The sequence below is a fragment of the Nannobrachium achirus genome (assembly GCF_963921795.1).
Source record: "Nannobrachium achirus genome assembly, chromosome: 16".
Classification (NCBI taxonomy): domain Eukaryota; kingdom Metazoa; phylum Chordata; class Actinopteri; order Myctophiformes; family Myctophidae; genus Nannobrachium; species Nannobrachium achirus.
In genome coordinates this window covers 40,307,248-40,322,743 of record NC_137823.1, presented here as the reverse complement: position 1 = coordinate 40,322,743, position 15,496 = coordinate 40,307,248, and the positions used below count along the sequence as shown (strand labels likewise).

Below are 15,496 nucleotides of genomic sequence, written 5' to 3'. Positions count from 1 at the left end.
GGCCCCACTCTGCCAGCAACTACAGTCACTAGCATAACAAGCCCCATAGGCTGTCCACCCAAAGAACAAACATGAAACTATTTAGTCTGGCTACCAGCGTGATTGTGCTGGGAGTTTAAGTGCTGCCGTAGCTAAATCAGCTCAGCTCAGCTCAGCTCAGCTTTATTGTCACATCACAGGTTTACAGGTGTACAAAAAAAGCTCCACCGTTGCACTCACAAGAAAGGTGGGAAGAGATAAAGAAAGAAACCGGGGGAAAAAGTTAGATATCATTGTTAGCAGTGTGAAATATCATATTGAATATTTTAAAATATTTAATATGGTCCTCATGCACATCCAAGCAAAGCTTTGGTAGCATATATCTAAAATGTATGAATTACCTTAATAAGATACTATAGTACAGAGAGCAGCACATCTGAGTATAGTTCTTCTGACTCTTGAACATACGGTAAGAATCACACTCCGTTATTATATATTACTGATTATATTAACAGAATCTGAACTCCAAATAATGGCGGTGGTTTACCTGCCGAAGTATCTTAACCAGTGGTTCTCAAACAGTGTGGCGACAGACAGGTGAGGCACATTGGTGTGCAGGCACGTGCAACATACAGTAGATATCAAAGGGGGCTTGAGCCCCTGCCTTTTATCCGTCTGTAAAAAGTGCCCTCCATGAATGCAGTTTTCACTATGGTGAAAGAAAGGCAAATGCCCCCATTGCCTTTACTGAAGGCAGCATTCAAGAGAATTGCATTGTCCAAACTCTCCTAAACTTGAATGCAGCATCATATGTAGAAATAATTGTCCTCTCTGTGTAGAAATCCATGCTGTACTACAGTATTCACTTGATTCTGCTTAGTACAGAGTGGTATCAAGCATGGAACATACAGTAGCCGTGCGACCCGTTGTGAGCTTGGAGGTCTGCTATTTTCGAGGCCCTTTTAGAAATTTCAGGCCCTGCCTCTCTAACATTCTCTGCACGTCCCTGCTGGTGTGACAAAACGTTTTGAATTAGAATTATATTTACTACAGTATATACACACATTTCCAAATACAAAGACCAATTCCATACCTTTACAAATATATTTTAACCACTTACTTTTTTCAAAACCAACTAAAACATCAGCTTGTGAATCGGCTATTTTCACTATGAATACAGGTGTGCCTTGAGATTTTGACTTGGTGTGGCTTGGGACCAAAAAGTTTTGAAAACCAATGGTCTCAACCTAGCAGCCACAGACGACATTTGGCGGCATTTGGCCTGTGGCTTGGCATTAATTTCCCACTGTCCCACCCTCCACTAAATTACCACACATAGCTCTCTCGCTCTGAAGTTACCCAGAGAGAGAGAGAGAGAGAGAGAGAGAGAGAGAGAGAGAGAGAGAGAGAGAGAGAGAGAGAGAGAGAGACAAATGTCAGTGGAAAAAGGAAGGGACATGTTATATGAGATATTTCCGTAGGCCTCAAGCAAAAACACAGCCACACACAGCTTCCTCCATTGCTTGTGGTAGGGAACTGACTAGTCCACTAGTACTATCGTTTGGGGTACATTGTACAATCAGCCTGATTCTAGTTTCACTTCAGTGGATTTCTTTGATGATGTATTGTTCTCAATTACTTAGTTTGGAGGTAAGTATCAGTGCGGCGCAATCATCGATTTAACCACATGAAATTACCCTATAGTGTCCCATTTCTGGGCATGAACATTCTGTGAAAATAGGCAAACATTCGGCAATAATATTAGATCTACAAGCCCACCCTCAGCAATTTTTCGCAAAGAGATTTTGTGTAGACTAGCAGGGAAAAAAGGAGGGGACCAGGTATAGGCCCCTGCATGGGGGACACCGGTCAAAGGAAGCATACAAGTGGTTGTGTTCGCTTTGAACCCCATTTCTCTCGGAAAGCCAGATTTATACTTCATCATACGACGCAGCGTGTACGGAAAATTGCAGGTATACAAGCTGCAATGGGACTCGTTGTGAGCCTGTAGATCTGCTATTTTTTTGGTGTATTGTGACAGAGTATAAATGAAGCACAAGGAAAGAGAAAATCTCTCTCATGAAGAAAACATGATGACCACTTTGGAGAGCCTCACTGAACTAAAGAGGGGTTTGGTGGGTGGGACATTGTGGGATGCTGGTCTCTTTGGTTATCGGTTTATACTATATTATGTTGCCAACAGAGACAGTAGTAATTTAGTAAATATGTTCAGACAAACAAGATAGTATATACCCACAGTATATAGGAGAATATACCATGCAAACATCAGCAAATGCATGCACCGTTATGACTGATTTGCATGAAATCCCATAGTGGCTCGATCCTCGTTTCGATCCCCGTTAGTGTAAATGGTAAATGGTGCATTTATATAGCGCTTTTAATCCAAAGCGCAGTGTCGATGTGTCCTTCAGCAAGGCACTGAAGCCCAAAACGCTCCCGATCGATGAGCAGGTTGGTGCCCTGCATGGTTTCCTCCGAAATCAGTGTGTGAATGTGTGTGTGAATGGGTGAATGATGTGATGCACATTATAAAGTGCTTTCAGGATAAAGGCACTATGTAAATGCATGCACCAAATCAACCAATCATACAAAAGCTTGAATAATACTAATTATACAGGGTGCACAAAAACAGCTGAGGTTTGCAAGGCATATTCTCCAAGAGTATTTCAAAAATGAGCTGATATTGTTATGTGGTGGTGATAATACAGGGATAGAAACAAACCTCATAACCAGAATAACGCAATAACTCTATCCAAGAGAAAACCATATTCCGGTAAATTTAATGAAGTTGGTCAGCGGAACTATGGGAACCATGGAGAGTATGGCCCTCTCGTACATACTGCACAGCATAATACAAAGACGCAAACCAATAACCCAATGACTGAAGACAAACAATGAGAAAGAGCAAGAGGGAGAGAGGAGAAATAATTCTTAGGATATTACATACAAGACTCTTTCAACAATCAGTGGACTTGGTAAAACAACAGTAGGATGCTGTTCTCCAACTTTTTTAAGTTAGTGTCATAGCATTATCGCATTAACCTACATGTGTAATCTGCTATATCCATAAAGTCAGATAGGCCTATCTTGTTAATGGGGCTGCAACAGAAATGTTTGTTTAATGACATCACCTAGAGAATGTCATTGAGTGTGTTTCCTTGTAAAGTGTACAGAGTGCAAACCATATTTGTATCGATCCTTTCCAAACTACAACAATCTTCAGTCGGTTAATTAAAGCGGCACCCAATTTCAGAGAAGAAAAAACAAGCAGTTGTATATCAGTGACATGACACTAATAATAAGCATCAGGGCTCAGCCATGGCACTTGCAGACTGTTATCCCCCCTGGTGGAGACATTCTGGCTTAATAAAAGCAATGATGGAAGAATTACTCACATACTGTATCAATGCCGCTATGTGGAAATACTCTGTTACAAGTAAAAGTCTGGTATTCAGAATTTACTTGCATAAAAGAACAAATATATTGGCATTAAACAATATATACTTAGAGTACCAAAAGTAAAAGTAGACACATGTGCAGAATGTCCCATTTCAAATGTTTTCAAAATGTATGAAAATGTTAATCCATGTTTGAAGTGAGCGGTGGTGGATGTGAGCAGTTCATTTAGAAGTTACCTTTCCTGTGTGTGTGTGTGTGTGTGTGTGTGTGTGTGTGTGTGTGTGTGTGTGTGTGTGTGTGTGTGTGTGTGTGTGTGTGTGTGTGTGTGAGAGGCTGCACTCAGACTGGAACGCACAAGTTGAGTGAGAGTTGTGTGGGGGAGGCGGGGGGCAGAGACAGCACAATGCATTGCGGATGGAAGTCGAGTGGTTTGAAGTCTAGTGCGAGTCGTGAGCAAGTTGGACGCAACCACACAACACCACACGACTCGCACTCGACTTCAAACCACTCGACTTCCATCTGGAATGCATTGTGCTGTGTCTGCCCCCCACCTCCCCCCCACGAAACGCACTCGTTTTTGTGCCTTTAGGTCTGTAGCCGGCCAGAGAGAGAGAGTGTGCTGACCTGCTCAACAGCGCCCCTTGGTCACCCAGACCTGCCACTGGTCACCAGCGGTATTGCAGCTCATGCTACGGACAAACAAACAAACAGTAACATAATGACAAAGTCACTCTTAGGAGATGGAGTGACCAACGCTAAAAAATATTAGATATGTTAGAAATTAGAAATAACAGATCCACACGCTCACAGCGTGTCACAAAGCACGATGTAGTAGATCAGCTATTTTCAAATAGGCATGGCATATATATATATATATATATATATATATATATATATATATATATATATGGATGAAGTGGTTACTTGTTTTGTAATAATACGAATCTACAAGTTTCAGATTAATTGTAGTGGAGTGAAAGTACAATATTTTCCTCTGAGATGTAGTCGAGTAGAAGTAAAAGTATTGAAAAATGGAAATACTCTATTAAAGAAAGAAAAAAAGATCACACCCAGTGTGAAGTGAGTTAATTTCATCAAGTGTCCCACTAGCCAATCACAGGGCCAATGAGCCGTTTGAGGCAAGATGTAGGCCACATCTATGCCACATGTAGGCTACTGGCTACGATTCAGTTTACTAAGCCCCGGACATTTTTTAAAACGCTTTCCCCCTGTTTTTGGCCGGACAAAGCCAGATGTTAGAGCTATAGCTCCTTTTCCAGGAGCACTGCTCAAAATTTGCTTAAGTACCGTAGGCCTTGCCTGGCTCCAGCCCATAGACCCGCCCACTCTCTGAGCGGACTGGTTCTCTTGGTCTGGTGTTGTCATATGACGCTTAACTTGATATACATGGTATCTTGGCGTACCAGCCAATGAAATCAATGCAAGACGGAGGAGGGGGTGGGTCTAACTTTTGAAAATCAACAGAAACAGTGGAGGGGGGAGCTCAGCCAAAGCTCTTAATTGCTCCCTTTGAACTTCAAAGGGGGGTTGTGCACACCTCGTTAGCATCAAAGACAACGACCTGTCTGATGCCTGTCATAGAGGGGTGAGGGAGGGGGGAATGTTTTTTGTGTACACACAAGTCAAACCCAACCCCTCCCACCAGATCTCTTGTGATTGGGAATTTCAAATCCCCTCCGTTTGAAATCTCTTGTCAATGGGACAATGTCAGACTCAAGCTCAGCGCAGAGTCTGAAATCAGGCTACCTTTTCAGGGTTAGGGTTAGGGTTAGCATACTAACCCTAAAACTAGCCTAGGGCTAGTTTTCTAAGGCCTACTTTCTAAATGTACTTGTTGCTTTTCACCACTGCCTAAAATAGTATAGGCCTACTGTCTGTGACTTTCTGCGCCTGAAAGTGTAGTTGGAGTGAGTCAAATTAGTCAATATACAACCACGTAATCTATACAAGAGTAACAAGACGGTCAATACCCATATATACAGTGAGTCAGTCACAACATAACGCTACACTACTAGCCTACTACTTTGATGTTTTTGCTTGCACAGATATGTGGTATCTGTCAGATTGCAGAGTCCTGGGCCATGCACAAGGGGATTCACGTCATTTCAGTCAATCATTTATACACCACCACCAGTGTACATTAGCTAGTGAAAAAAAGTAAGAAAAAAGGACAGATCTACAAGCTCACAAGGCGTCCAATCGCGACGCGCTGTGAGCTTGTAGATCTGTTCTTTTTTCCCTTTTTCTTTTGCAAGCGACACCGTCGTGTGGCGAAGTATTTAGACGCGCGGGCTTCTGAAGAGAAAGCCTGGTGAGGCGAGGTTATCTGAAGAGAGAGAGAGAGAGCTCCTCCCACACGCACGCCTTTCGCGCACGCTGTGCGCGTCGCCGCCCCCGACCGAACAGTGCGTGCGTGCGTGCGCGCGCGTCTTCTGCGTGGTGAAAAGGAAGTGCGCACACGCGCCGCGGGACAGAGGGGGCTCTGCAGGGCACAGAACACAACACCGAGTCAGGAGGGATCTGGATTCTATAAACCATAATAACTGAAACAATCACACACAGCTTCTACAAGCCAACCTACAGACATGACGGCGACCGTCCTCTCTCCTTTCTTCGAATACAGTGAAATCTCCAACAAGGTAAAAGAAAACGACCAAACTTTATTTTTCTCTTTTGGTTATAAAATGGATATGCTGCTGCTGCTGCTGCTGAAATTAGCTGATCTACAACTACAAGCTCACAACGCGTTGTTATTTTCAAATGGATCTGCTGCTGACAGTTAGACCTACTAAGCAGGAGCAAGTCTTGCTGTTTTTCATTCAAATCACGTTTGAGCTCGTCTGGGGTTTTAGTTTTTAACCCCGTGGATTGCTTGCTTGTTTTTACACAACTTGGCCGACCATGGGTTTTTGCGTAAAGAAAGAACAGAAAGTGACGTATATCGTCTTTTTTTAATGAGAATGTTTAGGTTTTTTTTTTTTTTTGAAACTGCTAACGTTCAGCTGCAACTGTGTTCACTTCTTTGGCTAACTGTTGATCCAACCCCCCTAGACCGACACGCTGGTGGCGGAAAAAAAGTGCTATGATTTCGGCCACTTGTGGACCGACCCAACAACGGTCCATCTAATATCCATATAATAAAACTTCTGATCGAAGCCGTTAAGATGTTCTAAAGCAATACCAGCATGCATCGATTCAAAAAGTCGCCGTTGATTAAAAAAAAAGAAAAGAAAACACGACACACTGCTGTTGGATCTCACGTGGCACGTTTTGATAACATGCAATAAAAGGCGCTGCTGTTAAGTTGCTGCTTCTCGTGGGCTAATACCTTTAATTTAGAACGCGTCTCTCTCGAAAAGTACGTTTCTTCTGCTGAAATGAGTGTCGACGTGAGTGACGTCGCCACTTTTTCTGTGTAAAGTGACAGTCCTTGTCCAACGACGCGATGCAGCGACTACAACCTCGCCTGCCAGAACTTGACGTGTAGCACTGCACTAGCACAATAGTTGCGTGCTGGTGTCGTGCTCGGTAAATGGCAGATCTACAAGCTCACCACCGGTCATCACATTCGTGTTGAACTTGTAGATCATCTGCCATTTACTGCATGTAACAGCACAGCAGCACGCAACCAAGTATAAGCGCCAACATTACCTTCAGCTGGGTTAACTTACAACGTTGTACGATAGTGTCGCTTGCTGAAAACAAAATCTGCACTGATCTACAAACAACCCCCAATAAGGAGTATAATTTGGCTGTTGTATCTTTGTGTGAAATCAACGGTAGGCTAGGCACCCTTACCCTTTTAATTCCGCCAGCATAACTTTATGCAAAAGCTAATTAAGATGATAATTGAGGGTATAACCGTATAAGTGGCTTAACCATGATGTCAGGCAACCTGAAGTGCCAGATCAGTCAAAATACTTAATATTGCAAGAAGCTATTGCCAAAAGCCAGATTATGTCAGGTGTGTCACACCTGCTAACACTTTACTGAAGGACTTCAGCAAACTTGTTTTTCCGAACCTGTTTCTATTTATAGAGTAATGTCTAAACTGGACCTATGGTATTTCGAATACAATCTGTTGGTGGTGGTTAACTTAATGGTCTGCTCGCACGGGCATGCCTCGCGCAGAAAAGTGTGAAAATGTTATGTGGAGCTGACTTTTAACAAGTGAAGGGGTGGGTAGCAGTTTTGTTTTGGATTGTTAAATATTTGCTGCCATTGCAAAAAATGCATCCTGGATGGCCATCACACATCCGCAGCAGCAATGCAGCATGTGTAGTTTCCCCCCCAGCAGATACCAGGGTTCACGCAGGCCATGGAGTTTTGCCAAGTGCATTGCTCTCAGCATGGGGGTGGAGTAGGGAAACGGATGAATTTGATAGTGACCCATGTTACAAATGGTCTAACTTTTATGTAACATGGAACCTGTACCAGTTTGTACCTGTATGTGCTGTGAAGCAACGACGGCGCAAACTGGTACTGGGCTACTGGTTAATGTAATAATTCCATTCATTCAGTGCATTAGGATACACAAAGGCTCCCAAGTTGTTTACACTTTGATGTTGCTCATACTTTTGGCCTGCCCTGAGCTGGAAACCAGAGCAAGTCTCTGAACAGTTTAACCCCTTAAGCTCTGTACTGTACTGTGTAGTGTACTTCCATAGTACTAGTGAAAATGGTAGATCCGCAAGCTCCCAATGTGTCACATTGCGACAAGTTGTGAGCTTGTGCATCTATCTTTTTCTAAATGTTGTACTCTTGTAAAAGTTTAGCCTATAATCATATGCCCAAAATGGGGGACACCAGGTTAGACCCTAAATGGTTTCTATGTTCTGATAGTACTAGTTACTATAGAGTGTTTGGTCCATATAATTTATAAGGACTTCCGCCCTATCCCTTGTGAGGAGAAATAAAAGCAGTTTCAGTTTTCCCTGTAGGTGACTGCCTTCCTCCATTCAGGATGGAGTGGGGGCCTTCCTCCAATCAGTATGGAGTGGGGGCCTTCCCTCCAATCAGGATAGAGACTAACCCTAACCCATTTTGTTATGTGAATTTAATGAAATAATTTGAATTTAATTAAATCACTTACCCTACCCTTAACTTTGTAACACATGGACATTTTCCATTGTGGTCACGGAAGACCTGAAGTAGTCAGCAAACTGCATTGCTTTCCCTCAGCAGTGTCTCAACAGTTAAAAAATGTCTCCTATTTTCGCAGAACAAGATGTTGAACTACAACAACATACTGGGTGGACCTCACTGCACGTCTGTTGTCCCCTGCTCCGGTGCCAGCCCCTCTTCCTCTTGCTGCCCCCCCACAGGGTCCCTGCTGGACAGGAAGGTGGTGGGGGCCCCCTCGGCAGGAGGCCTCTTCCAGCGCCGCCACTCGGTCACCCTCCCCAACGCCAAATTCAACCAGAACCAATTCATCAACAGCCTGAAAACGGACGCCTCGATCCTGCTGGCGGCGAATGGCAACGGCAGCAGCAACAAGGAGAACCGCTTCTTCCGGGACCGCTCGTACTCCGAGACGGGCGAGCGGCTGCGGCCTGGCGGCCAGACGGTGCTCGGCATGGGTGGAGGCGGCGGTGGAGGGAGTCAGGTCAACTCCAGCCGATACAAGACGGAGCTGTGCCGCCCGTTTGAGGAGAATGGCGCCTGCAAGTACGGCGACAAGTGTCAGTTCGCCCACGGGATGCATGAGCTGCGCAGCCTCAGCCGCCACCCCAAGTACAAGACGGAGCTGTGCCGCACCTTCCACACCATCGGCTTCTGCCCGTACGGGCCGCGCTGCCACTTCATCCACAACGCGGAGGAGCGCCGGGGACCCCCTCCCCCCAACGCCTTGCCCCTCTCCGCCTTCAACAAGCTGGAGCGGCCACGGCTCCAGCACAGCTTCAGCTTTGCCGGGTTCCCAAGCTCTGGGGGCCTGCGGGACAGCCCCACCTCGGTCACGCCCCCACCCCTGTTCTGCGCCGAGGAGGAGTTGGCAGAGTGGCAGAGCAACCCCTTCACCTACTCCAGCCAGGAGCTGGCCAACCTGTTCGGCCCCAGCCTCGGCGGCAGCATCACCATCATCACAGAGTCCCAGCAGGGCCAGGCTCCTCCTTCTCCGACTGCCATCCCCGCCCCGCCTCCATGCTTCTTACGGCCGGCGTCTGAGACCTCGTCCAGCCCCCCGGACTCTCTGTCTGACCAGGAGGGCTACCAAAGCAGCCTGGGCAGCCAGAGTGGCTCGGAGTCCCCTCTCCTAGACGCCTCGCGGCGCCTCCCCATCTTCAGCCGGCTCTCCATCTCCGATGACTGAGGGAAGGCCGGATCCTGGGCCTCAGATGGAGGGACACGGGGAGGAAGAGGGATTACTCTTCCTCCCCTGCCAATGTCACCATCCTCCTCTCTTGGCCTTGTTTACAACAGAAGCGGACAGCTCTGTGCATTGTTGTAGCCACTGAGTCAAATCAGAAAAGAGAAAAATTAACACGGATTGGTTTCTCTGTCGAGGATCTTCTTCAGCCCTTCTTCCCTTTACCCCCTTAAGCCCAATTTATACTCTGTCGCTCGACGGTGTCAAGTGCCGAAAATAGCAGATCTAGAAGCTCAATAAGTGAGCTTATGGATTGGCTATTTTTGTCAGTCTTCAGTGAACTTCAAGGATTGTGATGATCTCTCTCCATACGACGTGGCCACACTCTCCTGTTTCATAGTCAAATACACACATTTTCTTCTCTGAATCACTGGTAACCGAGTGCATCTCAGACGGGTCTATCTGGGCCTTCAGATGCGGTCCCATATCAGCTGATTAACCTTTAAAACACCCTCACCTTCCCACACTGCACATCATAAACCTGTACGCTGTGATGCCAAAAATAACTGATCCATAAGCTTGATCGGCTATGTTTGGCACACAACACCGTCATGCGACGGAGCATTTGGGCATAAGACTCCTTCTCCTCCTCCCAGTCCATCTCTAAACCACGAGAACCAGTTCAGAGTCGTATTCTGTGTCACGGTGCACCAGTGCCATGGGTGAATGAATGAATGAGAGGCAGGTTGTGAAGTAGCTCGTGTATCAGATGAAAATGTAGTTAGTATTATCTATTCTGGGCAATAGGACAGGCAGTTTAAGAGTGTCTACCAAATAAGGACGACTCTGTGCTTGGTTTGTTGGTGTGTTGCACATCAGCAGACTGCCATTCATTACTTGCCTCGTGCCACAGCCTTAACACCTCTTGGCCTTTGCGATGTCAAAGGCTTGTGACAAATCAGTGCTCTGTTTTAAAAGGGTCACCACCATTTTATGTTTTGAATTGAACAATATAAAATCATTATGGACAATGGGGTTGAGTTGTAAAGTGCCTTGGTGTCTTTCCCACGAGAAGCCAAGACTGGTGGACCACAATGTTCGTTTTTCCACTTGTAATCATACTGAAATTCCTGCTCCAACCATTGTGGAATGGATTTATTTTTTATTTTTATGGGTTTGTTTTTAAATAAGGGGATAACACGGATCAGTTTGCTTTATAGTTGGGGTGGTATGGAATGAGTGATAGATTTCCCTTGGTGCTATGTGCCTTGGACCATCACAGTCCCAAGAGTCTAAGGGGCTTGCTGGTCATTTATGTTGGATATCAACAGGGTGATAAACTGATTTAGTCAAGTCTTGATTTTTTTTGTCTACTTGCCAGTGTTTGTGAATCTAAAAATGTCACCACTCAATTTTTATCTGGCTGATGCATCTAAAAATGTTATCCACTCATTTTGATTTGGCTGTTGAATTGACACATTTTTATTAGTCATCTGCCAGAATTTGACTTTTGTCTGGTGTTAATATCTAAGCTGGTTAGTTTTAGGGGAACCAGTTTGTATGTAAAATGTTGGTAATTAATACGGTAATAGGTAAGCTATTCCCAGCCCCCCCACCCTTACCATACTCATGCTATAAATTCCCACAATTTAATTGTTTGGCTGAGATGACTACTTAGTCAACTGAGCTGAAATGTTCTCTCATGTCAGTTCCACCTTGTTAAAATATTCTATTATTGTTGTTATATTATTATTATTATTATTATTATTATTGTTTAGTTTATTTTGAGAAAAAAAAGCTCTTCAAAGTAAGGGTTTTGCTTGTCACTGCTTATTTAACTTATCAAAATGTATTTATTGCTGATCTTAAGCATTTTTATTTTGTATTTATCTGGATAATGAAACAATAGAATATATTTTCTTTTATGTTAAATTATGATCTTCCGTATTAATCGCAAGATTGTGAAGACCTTGTTTTTGTTTTGTTTTTCACAGTTAATATATTATACTGCAATGACATTTTCTCCTTTTTTTTCTTTTTTTGGTAACTACACTTGATTTATTTTGAAAGTGAATCTTAATTTAAAACGACATGCAAAAGGGTTTTCTTTTTTCTTAATTTATTTTTCCTCTCCCTCATGTTGGACAGCGGTTTCAGGTTCTGTGTTGCTGTGTTAGTTTGTGTCTCCACTGGGAACCTCTCTCTTCTGTTTTTGTGTTTTTCGTCTTTTCATTGGAAAAGAATGCACTGTTGTTGCATGCCTTAGAGCGTCAAGTGGTGCCAAATGCTAGAAGTGAAGTCTATTTAACCACTTGAGCCCCAGCATCCATATTCCCGGAAGGGGACATTAGCCAAAAATAAACGATCGACAAGCCTTGTAGATTGGCTGTTTTTGCAGGAGAGGAGAGATTCGGTGTTAAGACGCCGGTAAAAAAAGGTGTCCCAAGTACTACAGAACCAACTCGGGGTCCAAGTTTACTAAAGTCTAAGAGGGGTTTAAGTGGTTAAGCTTTTAGATAAAAGGGCACTGTGCTTCAAATGGCCTTTGATTGGTTGTTTGGCAGCGAGGCCCGTGACCCAGTTCTTGTCCTCAAGCATCTGTTTAGCATTGCTAGCTAAAATAAAAGAGGTTCCCAATGGACACAGGGGCTTAATGCCTGTTCCAGTTCTAAGCTGCAGGTTTCTACCATCCAGAATGTAGACTGGCTTGTGTAACAGTCCTGTTCTCATTGGTTTCGGTTCCTTCTTGCCGGGGATTAACTCCCTTATTTGATCACCCAAGTCACCTTTTTAATAGCAGTTCTTTGCTGTAAATGGAAAAAAACAAAATCTAAAAAAAAAAGAAAAAAACATTTTAAGCTCTTATTTGAATTGATTATGGAAGCTTGCCTGTTCAGCGAGACCACGCACACACTTACTAGCACTTTTAGTCATCTATTGTAGATGATGCATTAGGGTTATTTTGTTTTTCCTTTGTGACCACTTTTCCCATGAAGTGCCTACCAATACATTCCAGGTACCCCCAAAAATGTAGTGCCTTTCATATTTTTGTATAACACAGAGAATAAAAGCCTAAAGCATATTCTTGTAGTGCAGAATTTAAAAGGTTAACAGGATTGACACACGAAAAAGCAACTGTTGAATGTATTCTCCTCTAGCAGCCGTTGCTGTTCACTACAGTAATTACTTTTTTGTTTCGTTTTTTTGTAATGACAGATTGCAGTTAAAACCAATAAAACCCATATTTCTATTGAACGTGTGGTTTCTTGTTTAGCGAAGAGCGGGATGCTGATTATCAGCTCCGTTTTGCAGACTCAGCTATCCCTGTCTAAACTGTATGAAAACAGCCAGAGGGTCAAACTGCCATCCAACCCATTAACCGCTAGCATTTATTTCTAGGGCAGCGATTACAAACCTGTGGGCTGGGACCCACTGGTAGGCCGGGAGGATCTTGCAAGTGGGTCCTAAAATTAAAGCAAATATCTGCCACAGATTAAAGAAATATCTGGCAGATATATTTTTTTATCTGTATCTACCATCCACTTTGAATGAAAAAATATCTGGAGAAAGAGATTTTTTTTTATCTGTTATCTGGCCCAGTGGGAATAGGCCTTTACTCTTATCTGGGTTGAAAAAGGGTGAAGTTTTCCTCTAAGTACAGTACTCGAGTAAATGTAGCTTTCTCCTCTGGGGTGGCTTGCTGCTTCTCTTTCTATCGCGTCAAGGAGAGCCACTGGAACTTGCTTATCCTTTGCCTGAAATTCTAGACCCTTCACAGGCTATCACCATGGTTACTGCCAGGCTACAGTGTTGACTTTCTCCCTGTTCCTTTTCTCTGCACTTGTCTTTGAGGAAGGGCCTGATTTCATCACATGAATGCAAGATCAAATGTAATTTGTTCGTTTGTAATTTCACCTTTGGAGCAGTGTTTCCCCAAATGTCAAGGACCCCCAGATTACGGTAATATGTATTTAGCCTCGGACACCCTAGATCTGCTATTTTCAAAAGATGTTTAATACATCTGGAAAACTGAAATGGTACTTTCTGCTTAATGAGTACTTATACTTTTGGTACTTTAAGTAAAATGTGAATACAGAACTTTTACTTGTAACAGAGTATTTATATATTGTGGTATTGGTACATTTACTTTCTTTAAAAATGTGAGTACTTCCCCCACCACTGAATTGGATGCACTGGTCAGGTACACACACGAAAAGCTCATTAGCTCCACTATAATAAAAATAACAGCTTAAACAGGATATAAACTAAAGAATACACAACCTATCTACTGTATATCATTTGATGAATAGAGATAAATAGCTGATCTACAATCTCACAAACCACCGCATGTAATACATTGTGAGCTCTGTGTGTGTAGATCTGCTAGAGACTGTTATACGGAAATGGTGCATTTTGTTTTGGAAAATCGGCCCAAAATAAGGCTGTCAGGGTTAATATGGTTTTAACTTGCGTAAGATGCCTGGAATTTGTCTTATCGTCGCTGTCGGGTGGAAACCTTGCATGTCCAAATGGTTCCTTTTTATTATGTTTCTTATATTTTAAATAGTGAAAATTGCGATGTGTTGTGAGCATGTAGATCTGCTCTTTGTGCGACACACTGCAAAAAGATACATACAGAGTTGAAATATGGAGATATGAGATTATGTTCATACTGTAGGTACAGATAGAGCCATACAGCCCCCCTTACACATTCTTCAGAGGTCAGAACACAGTGCACTGGCCCTGGAGCTCAACAGGGTTCAGTTTCCTGCTGGAGAACATTGCGGACAAACACATAATACCATCCACCCTCAGGGCACCAACTCCCAGCTGAAAAGCACCTTGTCACCAGCAGGGATCAAACCTACACCCTTTTTGCTAAAACATAATTTGTTCTCAATGTGAGGTCCCCCGTGGGGCCCTTGAGTGGGTCCACATCTTAATGATTGATAGCTAGGATTTGGAACCAAATGGACCCTTAAATTAAACACTGACAGGGGTCCCAGAGATAAAAACAGATTATCAAATGGAGGTCTCCATGTCCTGATGCATATGAGCCTGGGGGTCCTTCATAAAAGGTGAGAATCAATCACTGCTGTAGACCTCAACCAGGCCGCGACCCCGAAAAAAAAATTCGAGTCGTTGTGAGCTTGTAGATCAGCTATTTTCACAATGTTTTACTCTTTCTTATATTATTTGACAATTTGGCCAATGTTTGACCTTTTGACCAGCAATGGTCTTTTTTCCCGTTTCATTTAATTTCTTTCTTTCTTTTTAGGTATTCAAAAGTCATTAAACTGTCCCTTTACTGTCATTCTGGGGACCCCTCCAAAAGATCCACCCGACCCACAGGTGGACAATCAACCAACCTATGATGACCCGAATGTTCAAGTCCCCTTAACTTCCTCTTTGAAAAGCAGGCCGAATGGAGGTTCTCTACTGCTAAATAAACATAAACTCAAGAGCAGGGGAGTTCTTCCTCCCATTGTTGGCCCGCTGAACCAAGGAGCAACTTCTTTTGCTTCACTTTACTGGCTGCCTCATGATCCAGCTAAGACCATGTTGGTTCACTTCCCCCTAGGGGTGGGACGATATGAACATTTCATATCACGATTATTGTGACAAAAGAAATCGCGATTTACAATATTATCACGATAATCAAAATATCTCCAAATATTCTGGGGCGGAACATTGGCCAAAAATAGCAGATCTACAAGCTCACGTTGCGACGCGTTGTGAGCTTGTAGATCGGCTATTTTTTTGTCAAAG

The 15,496-nt window shown here is 43.5% G+C and overlaps 1 protein-coding gene across 1 annotated transcript; it reads left to right on the top strand.

The window, feature by feature from the left end:
* Window positions 1-5,901: 5,901 nt before the first annotated feature.
* Window positions 5,902-12,977, top strand: zfp36l1b (zinc finger protein 36, C3H type-like 1b). The gene is made up of 2 exons (XM_080745376.1): window positions 5,902-6,059; window positions 8,642-12,977. Exons 1-2 carry the CDS (start codon window positions 6,006-6,008, stop codon window positions 9,728-9,730), a joined length of 1,143 nt encoding a protein of 380 aa, XP_080601502.1. The 5' UTR covers window positions 5,902-6,005; the 3' UTR covers window positions 9,731-12,977.
* Window positions 12,978-15,496: the final 2,519 nt, after the last annotated feature.

Coding starts and splice junctions, on each gene's coding strand:
- zfp36l1b (XM_080745376.1), top strand. CDS start 6,006: ATGACGGCGACCGTCCTCTCTCCTTTCTTCGAATACAGTGAAATCTCC. Junction 6,060..8,641: donor ACAGTGAAATCTCCAACAAG/GTAAAAGAAAAC, acceptor CTATTTTCGCAG/AACAAGATGTTGAACTACAA.